Below are 17,100 nucleotides of genomic sequence, written 5' to 3'. Positions count from 1 at the left end.
AGCTAACTGGATGTTCAATATATATGAACAAGTTTTGCCAATTGGTGGGCTTCACTGGTCACTGAGAAACCAGAGTGTTTTACTGGAGGACCACCTAAAATATTACTGTAGATTGGGCCCTCTGGAGCCATAGAGTTGCTCCAGAGAGGACTCCCTCAGCTCCTTTTTTCTTGGAAGGTATACAACTAGCCACAATATTCAGAGATGAAGATTAATCTGATTATGAAGGGATTACGAGGTCCTCACCTATTAGTATGTAGGTTTTCACTTCGTCTCTTGTTTTTAGTCCAGCACCTCTCACCTGTCTTCTTTAACTGGGGCTGATTTTCGGCCTCCCTAAATTACATATTTTCCCAGTATTAGAAGTATCTCAGAGTTCCTTGTTGGCTCAGTAGGTTAAGGATCTGGGAGTTGTCAGTGCTATGGTGTGGGTTTAATCCCTGGCCCAGAACTTCCACATGCCATGAATGCAGCCAAAAAAAGAGAGAGCAAGAAGTATCTCACTACTTCTTATGTATATTTTTAAGACCTTCTTATCCCCCTCATGCCATAGTTCCATCCTTTTTCAGTATCTCACTCCTCAAATTTCTATACCCCTAAGAGTTTTGAGACTCAAACTTGTTGTCATTGGAATTATCTGTAAACATTTGATATACAAATTTTTAAGTTTTGGTAATTCCTCCATCCCTTCCTAAAGCTGTTCAACTGCAATTGCCTCCTCTCTTTGTCTCCTATTCCCTGTAGGTTAGTTTACACCTTCTTTATTTTATTTATTTATTTGTTTGTTTGTTTGTTGCTTTTTAGGGCCACACCTGCAATATATGGAAATTCCAGTGAGGTCAAAGGAATTGGAGCTAGGGGTCAAATTGGAGCTGCAGCTACCGGCCTACGCCACAGCCACAGCAATGCAGAATCTGAGCCACATCTGTGACCTACACCACAGCTCACAGCAATGCCAGATCCTTAATCCACTGCGTAAGGCTGGGATCAAACCTGTATCCTCATGGATACAAGTCAGACTCATTTCCACTAAACCAAAATGGGAACTCCACCTTCTTTATTGTATTTACTTTCATTTCAAAAGAATCTGGGTAGGAAGCAAATGTGTATTAAGTCCACATTATTTAACTGGAAATTCTATCCATATGCATTTTAAGCAAGCTAAACTTAATGAAATTATAATGGCATCCATCTGTAATTATATATTTGATATAAAGAAATAATGCTTTGCAAGGTAAACCATTTTCTTCATAATGATGCTAAAGACATAAATAAAATTGTCCTCCTAAATACAAGAGTTGCTTTAGATACTCAAAAAGGAAAAGATTTTTAAAAAGCTATTTCCTAAGATATATATACGTTATTCCGAAAAAAATGTGAAATGCTGGAGTTCCCGTCATGGCGCAGTGGAAACGAATCCAACCAGGAGCCATGAGGTTGTGGGTTCGATCCCTGGCCTCGCTCAGTGGTTTAAGGATCCGGCGTTGCTGTGAGCTGTGATGTAGGCCAGCAGCTGTAGCTCCAATTAGACCTCTAGCCTGGGAACCTCCATATGCCACAGGTGCAGACCTCAAAAGACAAAAGACAAAATAAATAAATAAAATTTTAAAATGTGAAATGCAAAAAAATGAATATAATTGTACGTCTTAGCTGTATGTTTCAAACATTACTTTACTATCAAAGAGAAATGCATTTACCATTAGCAAGCCAGCAAACATTTATGAATATAAGATCAGCTATTATGAACAATCCCAGAAAAAATGGAGTATGTATGTATCTTAAGAGGAAACAGATAGCAGGCCAATAAAATTAATTTTCAAAACAAAACAATCTAACTCAAGTTGAAAAAATAAATTAACCAATGTTACCTAAAAGAAATTACTTTCCACTAGCAAATTTTTCATTAAGTATAAAGAAAATAATGCAAATCCAGTTGGAGAATCTAAGCGCTGATCTCTGCAAGTACTTATTTATATTATTGCAACATATTTTTTAAATGTTGAAATTAATCTAGAGCTTATTTACCCCCAATGTGTAAGGTATTCTTCAAAGACCACAGGTGCAGTTCAGTCAGGCAGAAAGACATCTGATTGCAGAAGGAATCTCTGTCCTGTTTTAAAAATATTAAAAAGAGGTGCCAATTAATTATCTTCTACTGCCAATAAAACCAAGGTCCCTTAGAAATAATAAAAAGAATCACTGCCACTACTAATATTTGAGATATGGTTCATTAGAAATAAACACACTTTACTATATCCCTGGCTAACCATGGACAAATAAACTCCAGAAAAAGGAAAAACACACTTCTTTTCCTATACTTAGTATGCCATTACATTGAGAAATACTGTAAGAAAAAAAACATATATTTGGGTTTCCAATAATACATGTTTGGATTCTAAGACTGAGCATATTTCAAATTATTTAGTATTTAATCTTTTTTTTTAAACATATTTTTAAGGAAAAGAAATGTCTGTTAAGTAGTTGAAAGTACAAACATTGTGTGGTGTATTTTTAATATACAAAGCAAATATTTATAATCTCTCACATACTAACAGGCTAATTAAGGTGGAATTTGCAAGGTAAATGGTATATAGTTACTAGTATAGGAAATATATTTACTTAGAAGTAAACTGTTTGAAACCGCATTAGCATTCAGATTAGTTTGTTAATCTGCATGTCATGATAGATCCAGATATTCTACCCTACCTGCATTAAATAAAACATAGCAAAAATGTACATCCTCTATTTCCTCCCAGTTTTCATAGCAGGTGCTAGTGATGGTCTGTTGATTTTTTTTTTAATCCATTAGAACTTCATCAATTTAGACAGATTGGGAAAAGGCTAAGATGAATCCAAAAAAAATCACTATTTTACATATATTTGAAAGGAATTTAAATAACTTAACTGTTTCCTTGGAAATAATATAAGTATTATACTACACATAGACTTTCCTATGTACCAGAAATACATACTGTAAACTGTTGACAATTTCTTTAAGGATCATAAAAGAACTGTTCTGTCCATAAAACCGTAAAAAGGTTTCATCATGCAAATTAACTAGAGATAAAATTTTAAAGCTGAAACTAAAAAGGCCACATTTTTACTTACATATCAAAAGAAGACTGTACTTGAAATTCTCTTTTTCAGTTTAAGTCAATGAATAGTAAAGAATTTATTTAAAAAAACATTCACCTCATACAGAATGGGGAGTGGAGCACAGTTTTCTTTTTAATGCACACTGGCTATTTATAAGAGACAGAAGCTTTTAACTTGGAAAACACAAGTTCACTGTGTATCTTTACCATTGAAAATCCTATCAGACTCAGATTTTATGGAGTTTGGAGGAGAAAAAGCAAAATGAGGTCTGTGGAGAACGTCAAATGTCAGTGCAAAGCCCTTGACCCTTTGCAAATGGACATAAGGGGAAATTCTGAGAATAGTAAGTAGTGTACAAACTCTGAGCTAGACTTGAAACCAGGATTCTTGTCTAGGTTCAATGGGGGTGGGATGACTGAGAAAATGTACAGACTACTTCTAAAAGTACTTTGGTATATAAACAACACCACTCTAGTTTCCCACTAAAAACATCAGGACAAAAGGGAGCGAGACATTCTACTTTACAAATGACACTTTTATGGCCCCTGGGATATTTGGTTTAAGGGTGGTGACGTAACCACAGAGGGTGGTGCCCAGTAGAAAGTAAGCAGGTCTGGTAGGACTTTGTATTAATGTACTCAGGGTAGTGGTATCCAGACAAAGCAGGATCCACACCCAGCAAAGATAGATATGGTGGCAGCAATAATAACTTGATGGAGCAGGCCTAGCAAGTACTAGGGGAGGCAAAGGAGAAGAAAATGACCAAGGTCCATTAGTAAAAGACTGGACTTATTTATGGACACATGTGACAAATGCAGACTCCCCAAAATATTTATAATTAAGGAAGAGGCTTTGCAGGGGTCATGCATTAGCACACAGGCAAAAGACAGTCAACTGTGGGTTATTCACTGCTTTTTTCCCCCTGAACTTCAAAAATCTGCTAATAAGACCATATAAAATTAAAGAGAATTAATGGAATAAACTTTTTAAAATTTAAAAAGTTGGAGGGGACCAAATCAATATCCGTTTTAGTCTGCAAAATGTCTTATCATCTCTTACACTGTGCAGGTTTTTTGAGACACAGACCTTTAAGAAAGATTTGCATCTTACTCAAGAATGCCACCAGTTAGAAAGAATGCTTTAATTTCTTTGTATGAAAAATCTGCCTGGAGGAAGCAGTCAAGACTGAGCTCGTAATATTCAAATATTGTATTAGTGCATAAATAGTTGTTTTGAAGGAAAGAAGTAAAGAATTTCAGAAGAATGCTGGATTCTGCATTTCTGGAGGGGGTGTGTTCAGGGATTAAAAAGCAGTGAAACAGGGACTGCCTAACCACAAAGTGGAAAAATGAAGCCCCCCTCTTCTCATTTCTCCGGCAATAAAACCCTATACACAGACTTAGAACTAGGCCAAAAGTAGTTATATTGGGGGTAAATGACTGCAATGAATGAATGACTAAAAAATACAGCAAATTTTCTTAATATTGAATAGTATCGTGTATGTGTAACTGGATCACCACGCTGTGCAGTAGAAAAAAATGTATATATAAATAAATGATAAAAAAAATTCCTCACCAAAAAATAAATTAAATTAAAAAGAATTATCCAAATGAAAAGAATAGCAGAAGGAAAAACCTAAACAAAAAAATTTCCCATAGTTTAATTTTCATTTATTTTAAAATATCTTTTTAACTTTTATAATTTTCTGATTAATTTTATAATTGATGACAATCTCAGATGTGGCAGAAGGCTATTCTGAATCCAAATTTCCTGTCTCCATGAGAGAATAAGAAGCACAATTTAAACTGAGCTCGATTTAAATCTTGACTGTTCTTTTGTAGGGGGAGAGATTATAGACCAAATTTTAAGGACAGAGGATTGAGAGGATCTTCTCATCATTCTAGTTATATCCTCCAAAAGTTTCAATCCTTCCCTCCAAAACAGATTACATTAAAATAAATATTTATTTGCCTTAAGATTAACTATTACCATATAGGTACATTTTAAGAAAGTAACACAAAATAGAAACCATTGCACTAAGATACTGTGACTTTTTTATACTTTTGATAACATTCTTTTGGAAAATAAAACCTTGGAGTTCCCATCGTGGCTCAGCGGAAATGAATCTGACTAGCATCCATGAGGATGCAGGTTCAATCCCTGGCCTCGCTCAGTAGGTTAAGGATCCAGCATTGCCGTGAGCTGTGATATAGGTCAGAGACACAACTCAGATCGTGCATTGCTGTGGCTGTTGCATAGGCCAGTGGCTACAGCTCCAATTCGACCCCTACTCTGGAAACCTCCATATGCCACAGGTGTGGCCCTAAAAAGACAGAAAAGAAAAGAAAAAAAACTTTTAGAGGTAAAGATTACTTTCCACTAAATAAATGTGCAAAATATTTGTCTTCCCTGGTTTCTGACATCAGTTATTTTGATTACTTTAGGAAAGAAAGGAAACCTGAGGGCAAATAAAACCTGCATGTAAAACATGATGCAAAGAAAGAAGTAGCAAAGACACTGCTGTAGTTTAACAAAGATAAATGATACCATGGCCCCAACAAGACATTTAAAATGCATGTGTATTAGCAAAATACATCAAAGGGCCTAAGGAAATATTTTTTGGGCATACCCTTAAAATATATACTTGATATTTATTATCAATAGACTTTCTGAGGATTAAATATTCACCCAATTCAAAATACACAAGTTAAAGACAATTAAACAGCATGAATTTAAGATGAACCACTAGTTAGTTGTATTGGGTATTCTACTCATCATTAGGCAATCGCCAAGTTACATAAAATACAGTATACTCCCCCACACTTTTTTTTTTCCTTTTACAGCCACACCAACAGCATATGGAAGTTCCTGGGCCAGGGATCAAATCCAAGCCAGAGCTGTAACCTACACCGCGGCTGTAGCAATGCCAAATCCTTAACCCACTGCTCCAGGCAAACTGGCGCCACAACAGAGACAAGCCAAATCATCAACCTACTGCGCCACAGCAGTAACTCTAACGATCTCTTGTCTAATGTCATCTACATAGAATTATATTAATTATCTGCTAAGCATCTGCATGAAGATATTTAATCAATGTCACATTATCAGAAATAAAGATTTTTTTAAATATTCAACACTAAACCAAACAATGATAAACTTTGTGTAAAAACACAGAGGATTCTAACAAAAAACTAATAAAAGGCTAGAGTATTAGAAACACTGGGTCATTTGTACCTCAGAGAGTCCTCTGATATCTAATTATTAATTATCACATATACTTTGAGCACCTTAGATGTCTGACATATTTCTATGAGTCACAGATACAAGGATTTATAAAACAAATGCTGGAAAGGGCATGGAGAAAAAGGAACCCTCGTACACTGTTGGTAGGAATGTAAGTTGGTACAGCCACTATGGAAAACAGTATGGGGGCTCCTCAGAAAACTAAAAATAGAACTACCATATGATCCAGTAATCCCACTCCTGGGCATATATCTGGACAAAACTATAATTCAAAAACATACATGCACGCCTATGTTCTTAATAGCACTACACTATTCACAGTAGCCAAGACATGGGGAGTTCCCATTGTGGTGTAGTGGAAACAAATCCAACTAGTAACCATGAGGTTGTGGGTTCAATCTCTGGCCTCGCTCAGTGGGTTAAGGATCCAGCATTACTGTGAGCTGTGGTATAGGTGGCAGACGCAGCTTGGATCTGGCGTTGCTGTGCCAGCAGCCATAGCTCTGATGCAACCCCTAGCCTAGGAACCTCCATACTCCAAGGGTGTGTGCCTAAAAAGCCAAAAAAAATAGCCAAGACATGGAAATAATCTAAATGCCCACTAACAGTTGAATAGATTAAGAGGATGTGGTACATGAATACAATGGAATACTACTCAGCCATAAAAGAAGAATGAAATAATGCATACAATTAGAGATTATCATACTAAGTGAGGTCAGTCAGAAAGAGAAAGGCATGGAGTTCCCATCGTGGCACAGTGGTTAATGAATCCGACTAGGAACCATGAGGTTGCGGATTCGGTCCCTGGCCTTGCTCATTGGGTTAAGGATCTGGTGTTGCTGTGAGCTGTGGTATAGGTTGCAGATGTGGCTCAGATTCCGCATTGCTGTGGCTCTGGTGTAGGCCGATGGCTACAGCTCTGATTAGACCCCTAGCCTGGGAACCTCCATATGCCGCGGGAGGGGCCCTAGAAAAGGCAAAAAGACAAAAAAAAGAAAGAAAGAGAAAGGCAAATACCACATGGTATCACTTATACCTGGAATATAAAATATGACACAAATGAACCTATCTTTGAAACAGAAACAGAAACAGACTCAGAGGCATAGAGAAAAAACTTGTGATTGCCAAAGGGAAGGAGGTTGGGGGAAGGATGGAGTCTGAGGTTGGGGTTAGTAGATGTAAGCCATTATATATGGAGGGGATAAACAAGATCCTACTGTATAACACAGAGAACTATATCCAATGTGTTATGACTAGCCATAATGGAAAAGAATATTTTTTAAAAAGAGTGCATTTATAAGTATAACTGAATCACATTGCTATACTGAAGAAATTAACACAACATTCTAAATCAACTATACTTCAATAAAGAAAAAAGGGTAAGGAGAGTTCCCTTCATGACTCGGCAGTAAAGAACCCAACTAGTATACATGAGGATGAGGGTTCAATCCCTGGCCTTGCTCAGTGGGTAAAGGATCTGGCATTGCCATGAGCTGTGGTCGCATATACACATAGGTCATAGACACAGCTTGGATCCTGCACTGCTCTGACTGTGGCATGGGCTGGCCCCTAGCCTGGGAACTTTCATATGCCATGAGTGCAGCTCTAAAAAGAAAAAAGAAAAAAAAAAAGAAGAAGAAGAAAGAAAGAAAAGAAAGGTAAATTGGAAAAAAACAGAATAATAATAAGCAAATGGTTTGGTGCACAAATCAAAGAGAAAAATCAGGATCATACTAAGAAAGTCTTTAAATGCCAAAATTAGGAATTAGGACTTTTTATCTTGTTAGATAGCTACTGAGGAATAAAGAAAAGTTTCTTATCTGATAAGGTATTTTAAAAAGGGTAATCAACAGATCAGAATTGTTATTGGAAGATTAACTTTGTGAATGGGAACACTGGAGGGATTTTTAATAAGAGTGATCTGTTAGAAAGGTAATAAAGTAACAGACAACACCAATATTAGCAACAAGGACTGAAATCGGGATGGTGGTTGGAATGTAAATCAAGAATCAGAATGGAGTGATCTTTTGAAGAAAGACTCAACAGTATATGGGAACTGATGAATTGTGGAGGTGAGGAAGAAGGAAGAATTTGGAGTGAACATCATGGGATGGGGATCTGGTTACTGCACAGACATGACCCTTGCCTTGTACGTGGCTCCATCATCATGTGCCAGGTAAAAGTATACCAGAGCATTCTGTTCACAACCACTGACTCAACTACTCAACCCACAACCTCAATTTTCTTAGTAGCTGACCTGGCTACTTGGTTTCCTCTTATACTTTAGTCTTGCCTCTCAATTTGTAACTCTGACTCTTCCTCTTCCTTAGAATGGGATTCAGCTTCTTCACCCTGACAAAGGACTCAAATACCACTGATCTGGCCATGACTGGTTCCCAGAAACCCTTTATCCAGACCTATTTCCACCTGGTTTATCCTAGTTTCGAGGGAAGTGCTTGGATTGAAACATACATAGAAACAAGTTAGTCTAGAACAGGAACAAGTTTTACTAATGTCAATAAACTGAATTTTAGACACAGTGGGAGTTTAAGTTATAAGGGTTGATATCAGCAGAATGGTAGCTAGGAATGTAGAAAAGGGGCATAGACTATATAAAAAATATTTTGGGATTCCCTAAATAAAAAGGAAACTAGAGCCACTGAATAAAATCCCAGAAGAAAAATAAAGTCAAAGATAGATATTTTGGTAATTCTCTAATAAGGTGACAATGGAAAAGACAGATTAAGACAATATAGTGCCAGGAAAGTCATGGAAGAGAAATGGTTTTTTTGTTTGTTTGTTTTGTCTTTTTGCCATTTCTTGGGCTGCTCCCGAAGAATATGGAGGTTCCCAGGCTTGGGGTCGAATTGGAGCTGTAGCAGCCAGCCTACACTAGAGCCACAGCAACTTGGGATCCGAGCCATGTCTGTGACCTACACCACAGTTCATGGCAACGCCGGGTCCTTAACCCACTGAGCAAGTCCAGGGATCGAACCCGCAACCTCATGGTTCCTAGTTAGATTCGCTAACCACTGAGCCACGATGGGAACTTCGAAAATGTATTTTTTTCAAGTGGTTATAAAGTGCTCAAACTTGTTGTTTCTGAATTTTAATGTAGAAATGAACTCAACATAGTTTAATGAGAGGCAAAGTTATTATCAAGGACAAAAAGATTAAGCCTTCTAAAGAAGGTGTGGTTCTACTGCTCTAAGTGATGGGCTCTGAGCCCAAAATGCCTTAATTCTAATCCTGCTATGACAAACTTACCCCGAATCATTCAACCTCTCTGCCTCAATTTCCCCACCTACAAAAACAGGGATAATGATACTGACCTACATTTCTAAAAGTATTGTGAGGATTATTTAATGCTGTATAATGCTTTGAAGATGAAAAGCACTGAACATTATTAGTGGGTATTACATAACTAATTGCCTGTATGAAATTTTTATCCTTAAATTTTACTCAAACAGCACTTATCAAATATATATCCTAGCTCCCTCAGTGACATTTATCTTCAAATATTATTGAACTATTTTAAATGTATCTAGAGCTTTTCTATATTATATCATGTTATCTCATAGCATATAAGGATCTAGATCAGTTCAGAAGTCTAGAATACATTTTCAACCTAACCGTTAAGTGTAATTATTCAGAATATATTTATCTGATAATGAGCACCCACTGCAAAGAGTAAATAAATGCTATAAGGTAATATACTTCAACTTACAAAATTTTAGATTTAACAATTAACACTAGGCAGCTAAAGGGCAGAACCAAAACGCAAAAGCACAAAGCAGTGTGCTAAAAACACCTTCTATCATGTCCTTTTGGTTTTGGGGGGGTTTTTCGGTTTGTTTGTTTTGGCAGCATAGACAACATATGAAAGTTCCCAGGCCAGGGATCCAATACCAGCCACAGCCGCAAATGCCAGAACTTAACCCACTGTGCTGGTCCAGCGATCAAACCCACATTGCCACAGAGACAGTGGTGGTTCCTTAACCCCCTGCACCACAGCAGGAACTCCCTATCTTGTCCTTATTTTTCAAACAAGCTACAGAATCTAAAATCATACAAAAAATGAAGAAACTTTTAATTCCATTAGACATCCTATCTGGTCTTTCATTTCTTCTTGGGTTTTTTCAATTATGCTACTAATGCATGCTTATTGTTTAAAAAATGCCAACAATATGGAAGTATTTGATGTTAAATTAAATGTGTTTCCCTCACATAGGCCCTCCCTACTTTGCAGGAGACACTGAACAACCTGGCAGGTGGCCTTCCAGACTCTCTTCAGGTACTTACGGTATGTCCACACCCATACTAACTTGTTTTATATTTTAGTAAAGACTGGCTTTACTAAATACATAATTTGCTTTTTTTTCCCTACTGATCACCACAGCATAAATATTCTGTTAGCATATACAGATTTACCTTACTGTTTTTTAATAACTGCAAGATGTTTCATTGGATACCGATCATAATTTACTTAACCATTCCCTTTATGAACATGACTGTTTCTTCTTTTCACCTTATAAATAAAATTATGAAAATATATATGTACCTCTCACATTTTAATAGGTACTGCCAAATTGGCTTCCAAGATGACAGTACGAATTCACATTTCTACTAATAACACGACTGCCCTCTTCCCTATGTCCTCCATAACATGGAACTTTATCAAAGCTTTTAATTTATGCCAATCTAGCAGTGAAAAATTGATGCTTATAGTTTCTTCTTTCCATTCATTAAAGAGATCTAACATAATTTCATGTATTTTCTTCATTTCGATTCTTCTATAAATTTCCAGTTCCTCGCTTTTATTCATCATCCTATTAAGTTCTCTCTCCCATACTTTGCATATTAATATTAATCCTTTGTTATATACTTTAGACATATTAACTCTTTTAAAATTTGTCAACTTTATAAATGAAGAAAATACAGAGAATACAGAATTCACATTTTTTTAAACTGGGCAGAACATCACAGGAAGCTCTTTGAACTCAGTTCTGCTAGGGCTGTACAAGTGTCATGGCCAATATGGTTCTTCACAGCAGCTAACAACTGGTCAACTGATGCTATTTCTAGATGAAGTAAACGGTAACAGATTCCTGTTCCAAGAGAAGTTGTGTATCATTCTTTCTAAAAGTCAGATGAAATTCTACACCTAGAAAAAACAGCAGAGTCCCTTTCCTTTCTCAAAATAAATTATGGCAAAAATCTTTATAAATCTCCTCTTATACTTAAATTTAGAAAATATTTCTCTAGGGCATTGTACAAACTGTTTAATTCACTTAGGCAAACAGATCATGTCAATTTAACATTTTCTGTACTGTAAGCAGTTTTGACATTTGGACAATTCATCAATGGCTTCTTCATTGTGTCCTGCTTTCTCCTCTTCTTTCTACTCATTACATGCAACAAATTAAATTTCACTAATATTTAAAGATCAGTGTTGACCTTTGCATAACCATTTTCTAGGTTCCTGTTAATACAAACATCTTGTTTGCTGATGCTCATTTCAAATATTTTGCTACACACAATACACACAATTTTCCATCATTCCAAAGAGACTTGTATCTCACTGAAGTGCATTTTTTTCCATGACCTTGCCAAATAATTTCAATGGCATTTTAGGGGGGGAAGTATACTTGCATAAGCAAATAGTAACAACAACCATAAAATAATTTTAGATCACCACCACCTTCAACTTATGTAGCCTGTCTTTCTGATCTTCAAAAATACGGACTTAACTCTCCTTCTTAGGATATACCTAATCACAGCAAGACAGGAAAAATAGAAATATTGGCAGTGTGAACATGATAATTCTAGATTATAATTCCATAAATATATTTTTATCCTACATTTGAATAGATAAAAAGAAATGCAATTTCAAAGAAGCAAATAAACTGAATTTTAAGAATAATTCCTAAAGAGATGAGTTAAAGAGCACACTAAAATGCCCTTATCTAAACCAATGCTAACTGCCGAAATAATTTGTTCGTTTAGAGTTACAGTTTTAAAAAGCATATAAATCAAAGACTATGCAAAGTGAGCAAGAATGAAAAAGAGAGATCCTTTCTCTTCAAATAGGAAAGACAGTGAAAAATTCTGAAGTGGCCTGCAGCTATATCATCTCAACCCTGTCAAATTTCACCTGTCAACACTCTGATGACAGATTGCCACCCCCTCCTCTAAAAAACAAATCCTAGTAACTGCTGAAAGAGATGGCTTCTTATAAAAAGTGAAATATTATCTCATGCAACTTGATAGCTGTATACTTTAAAATCTCTTTTTTTCCCCCAAAAGAGACTTGAAAAACTGTGGCTTTTACCAAAACTTAGAAGCTAGAGAACCCTCCCAATGGAGGAATAAATTCACAATTTCATTTAATTTTCACAGTAACCTTCTGAAATTATGTAGTAAAATGCGTGGGTTTGTGTGCACACAAGTATTTTTCTGAGCAGGGAATAACAGTTTTCCCAAGGAGACCATTTGCACGCCCCCATCCCCCATCAACTCTGATGGACTCTAAACCTCTTAATTTATAGATATGGAAACTGAAGTGTAAGGTGATAAAGTAATTTTACACAAGTTCAGTAGGCTTGCTAGGGGAACAGGACTAGAATTCCTGTCCATATATATGTGTGGTGCTCCTTCTACTATACCTCCCTCTGCCTAATGCTGTTCTAAATAGAGCCTTTTAGTCAAGCTTCTGCTTAACAACCTGAGACAGGTGCTAATTTAGGCTTATATAATTAATCCATGGCAAAAGATATACATTATTGGAAACTACTTTGTGAACAAATTTAATTTATTTTGCTTAAGAAAGCCCTTGAAGGAAGTTACTTGAATGACTATTTAGGGGTTATTTTATTTATTTTTTTGCCTTTTAGGGTCACATCCACAGCATATGGAGCTTCCCAGGCTAGGGGTCCAATCAGAGCTACAGCTGCCAGCCTATACCACAGCCACAAAAACACTGGATCTGAGCCTCGTCTGTGACCTACACCACGACTCACAGCAACACCGGATCCTTAACCCACTGAGCGAGGCCAGGGACGGAATCCACAACTACATGGTTCCTAGTTGGATTCATTTCCACTGCACCATGATGGGAACTCCGGGGACTATTTTAAATAGTATATCAGTAGTTTGCAAGTAAATTGATGTGCCTAAAACATGATTATAATTGGTATTTCGTAGGCAGTAGAGAATACTCATTCTATTTGTTCAGCAAGTTTCATAGATAATATAAAAATAGGCTCCAACATGAAACAGTAATGTCTTAAGGATGATTGTTAAATAAATTAACATCTTCTTTTTAAGTTACTGTGTTGTACCAGAGAAGCTTTATTTCTATTTTGACTTCCCTTACTTGGTAGTGGCTCTCACTAAGTTCTCAGGCGCTCAGTCTCTATGACAAGTTCTAATAAAATGTAATCAAGCCCTAAATGCTCAGATTATAAGAATTCTGTGGTGAATCCTTTTATATTGTGATTGGATCTTCCTTCACTCTTTCTTCCCTAATTGGCTATTTTCACCTTTACTAATGGTTTCTCATAGCATTATTACTTACATAATACTTTCAGTATTTTGTTTCAGCAGTTGAATGGAGAACCAAAGTAGATAACTCAGGAAAAAACAGCCTTTTCTTATTGAAATGAACGCCTGTGAATAACCACCAAGGTCCCCTGAGAAGGGATCAATTTCACCTTAACATATTTAACACAGGCAACACATCATCCCCTGATGAAGTACGAAATTATTACCTAATATTTAAAAATCAGTGGAATAAAAATAAAACAAGAAAGATTCTAGATAATGATAATGTTTTGCCCTAAAGCCCGAACAAATCATGAATTAATGTGTTTCCTATGCTTTTAAAACTATACTCTATGTATTATTAAGGAGTAAATGGGATAATTATTTGAAAATATATGCCAATGATAATTATTCAATAAATATCCGTTTCCTTTTCCTGAATATTCAGTATGCCTAGGGTCTATTTTTAATAGTATCTATGAAAAAATATTTTAATAACTTTAGCATTTATCCTTTCATCTTCAGATTATCGTTTCCTAAAACAGTAACTGAAATGGAAATCACACTAGACAGAATTAATGACAATCTAGGTGATACAGAAGAATGCATTAGGGATCTGGAAGGTGCAGTAGTGGAAACTACCCAACCAGAACAGCAAAAAGAAAAAAAAAAAACAAAACTGAGAACAGTTTAAGAGACCTGTGGAACAACATCACATGTTCAAATATCCATTTTATAGATGTCCCAGAAGGAGAAGGGAGACAGAAAGGAATTGAAAATACATTTAATGAAATTACGGATTAAAAAAATCCCCAAATCTGAAGAAAAAACATATCCAGATACAGGAAGCACAGACGGTCTCAAACAAGATAAACTCAACAGATCCACATCAAGACATATAATCATTAAAATGGCAAAAATTAAAAAGAGAATTCTCAAGCCAGAAAGGGAAAAATAAAGAATCATATACATGGGAGCCTCCAAAAGGCTATTAGCTGATTTTCCTGCAGAAGCTTTGTAGGCCAGAAGGGAGTGGCACAATATGTTCAGAGGGCTACGAAAGAAAAACCTGCACCTAGTGTACTCTATTCAGCAAGATTATCATTTAGAATTGAAGAAAAGATAAAGAAGTTCACAGACAAGCAAAAATTAAGAGTTCATCAGTACTAAACCTACTCTAAAAGAAATTTGAAAGTGCTGTCTCAAAATGGAAAAGGCTATAGGAAGTATCTACAGGAAAAGAAAAAGCCTACTAGAGTAAAGGAAAATATAGAGTACAGGCGGAGTATCGACCACGTAAGCAATCTAGTCCAAAGAGTAAAAGGCCAAAACTTGTAAAAATCAACTATAACTACAACAAACAGTGAAAGAATATATATATATATATAGAGAGAGAGAGAGAGAGATGTAAAATATGACCCCAAAACATCCCACAAAATGTAGAGGAGAAAAAAAAATTTAAGGTAGGTTTTTAGAATATATTTGAACTTAAATGACTACCAATTTAGAACCAGAAGATATAGTTATAGGTCTACATATAGAAAACCCATGGTAACGAAAACCCAAAATCTTTAATATACACACACAAAAAGAGAGAAAGGAACACAAACATACTACTAAAGAAAATCATCAAACCACAAAGGAAGAAACTAAAAGAAGAAAAGAACAGAGAAGAATTACAAAAACAAACAAAAAGTAGCAAAACGGCAACCTGTATATAGCTACCAATAATCATTTTAAACGTCAATGGACTACAAGCTCCAATCAAAAGACTGAGTAGCTGACTGGATTTAAAAACAAAAACAAACTAACATCCCATCTATATGCTGCTTACAAGAAACTCACATAAGGGCTAAAGACACACAAAGAATGAAAGTGAAGGAATGATGTAAAAGATATTTCATGTACATGGAAATGATTAAGAAAGCAGGGATAACACTCATATCAGACAAAAAGGACTTTAAAATAAGGTCTATAAGAAAAGTCAGAGGACATTATATAATGATAAAGGAATCAATTCCCAGAATAGGATATAACACTCATTAACACAGAAGCATCTGATGAAGGAGCACCTAAATATATAAGGAAAACATTAACAGATATAAAGGGAGAAAATTACAATAATACAGTAATAGTAAGGAACTTTAATAATACTGATATCAATTTACAGATCATCCAGACAGAAAGCCAATATGGAAACAATGGTCTTAAATGGCACAATAGACCAGCTGGACTTAATAGGTATCTATCTACAGGTCACTTCATCTAAAAACAGCGAATACATATTCTTTTCAAGTACACACGAAACATTCTCCAAGACAGACTGCATGCTAAACCTCAAAACAAGTCTAAACAAATCCAAAAGAATAGAAATTATATCCGGCATTTTTTTTCTAACAACACCAATATGCAGCTAGAAATCAACTATACATGGAGACAAAACAACTCATTATTAAAAAACCAAGAGGTCAATAAGGAAATCAGAGGAATCAGAAAATACCTCAAGATAAATGAAAACAGAAACACAACTTTCCAAATCTATGAGGTGCAGAAAAGCAGTTCTAAAAGGAAAGTGATACAGGTCTACCTCAAGAAACAAGAAAAATCTCAAACCAACAACCTAACCTACTATATAAAGGAATTCCAAAAATGAAAAACAAAGCCCAGAGAAAGAAGAAGAAAGGACATAATAAAGATGAGGGAGGAAATAAAACAGAAGCCAAAGAAACAGGAAAGATGAAAATGAAACCAAGAGCTGGATTTTGAGAACATATACAAAATTGATGAATATTTAAAGAGGCTAATCAAGAAAGAGAATGCAAATAAACAAAATAAGAAATGAAAGAGCATAAAAGAACAACTGACACCATAGAAATATTTAAAAAAAAATAGAAGAATACAATGAGCAGTTACATGCCAACAAACTGGACAACCTAGAAGAAATGGACAAATTTCTAGAAACATACATTCTTACAAGACTGAATCAGGAAGGTACAATCTGGACAAACTAATTATCTGTAGTGAAATCAAATCTATAGTATTTTTTTTTTCTTTTCTTTTCTTTGGGGGGGGGCACCCCATGGCAGATGGAGTTCCCAGGCCAGGGATCAAATTCAAACCAGAGTTTTGACCAAGGCCACAGCTGTGGCAATGTCAGATCCTTAACCCACTGCACCAGGCAGGGGATCAAACCCACATCTCTCCTGCTGTAGAGACAAT

The 17,100-nt window shown here is 35.8% G+C and overlaps 1 protein-coding gene across 4 annotated transcripts in view; it reads right to left on the bottom strand.

Annotated features, from left to right (window-relative positions):
• The window catches only part of WDPCP (WD repeat containing planar cell polarity effector), a 291,160-nt gene that overhangs the window by 201,188 nt on the left and 72,872 nt on the right, over positions 1 to 17,100 (bottom strand). For all 4 annotated transcript variants that reach the window (XM_021087467.1, XM_021087466.1, XM_021087464.1 and 1 more), the window contains exon 2: positions 2,026 to 2,110. In XM_021087467.1, coding sequence (XP_020943126.1) covers positions 2,026 to 2,086 — 61 coding nt within the window. In that variant the 5' untranslated portion in view covers positions 2,087 to 2,110. The remainder of the gene's footprint in view (positions 1 to 2,025; positions 2,111 to 17,100) is intronic.

Source organism: Sus scrofa, chromosome 3 (genome assembly GCF_000003025.6).
Source record: "Sus scrofa isolate TJ Tabasco breed Duroc chromosome 3, Sscrofa11.1, whole genome shotgun sequence".
NCBI classification, from domain to species: domain Eukaryota; kingdom Metazoa; phylum Chordata; class Mammalia; order Artiodactyla; family Suidae; genus Sus; species Sus scrofa.
Note: the sequence above shows the minus strand (reverse complement) of the source record. Positions and strands in the feature narration are given on the sequence as shown.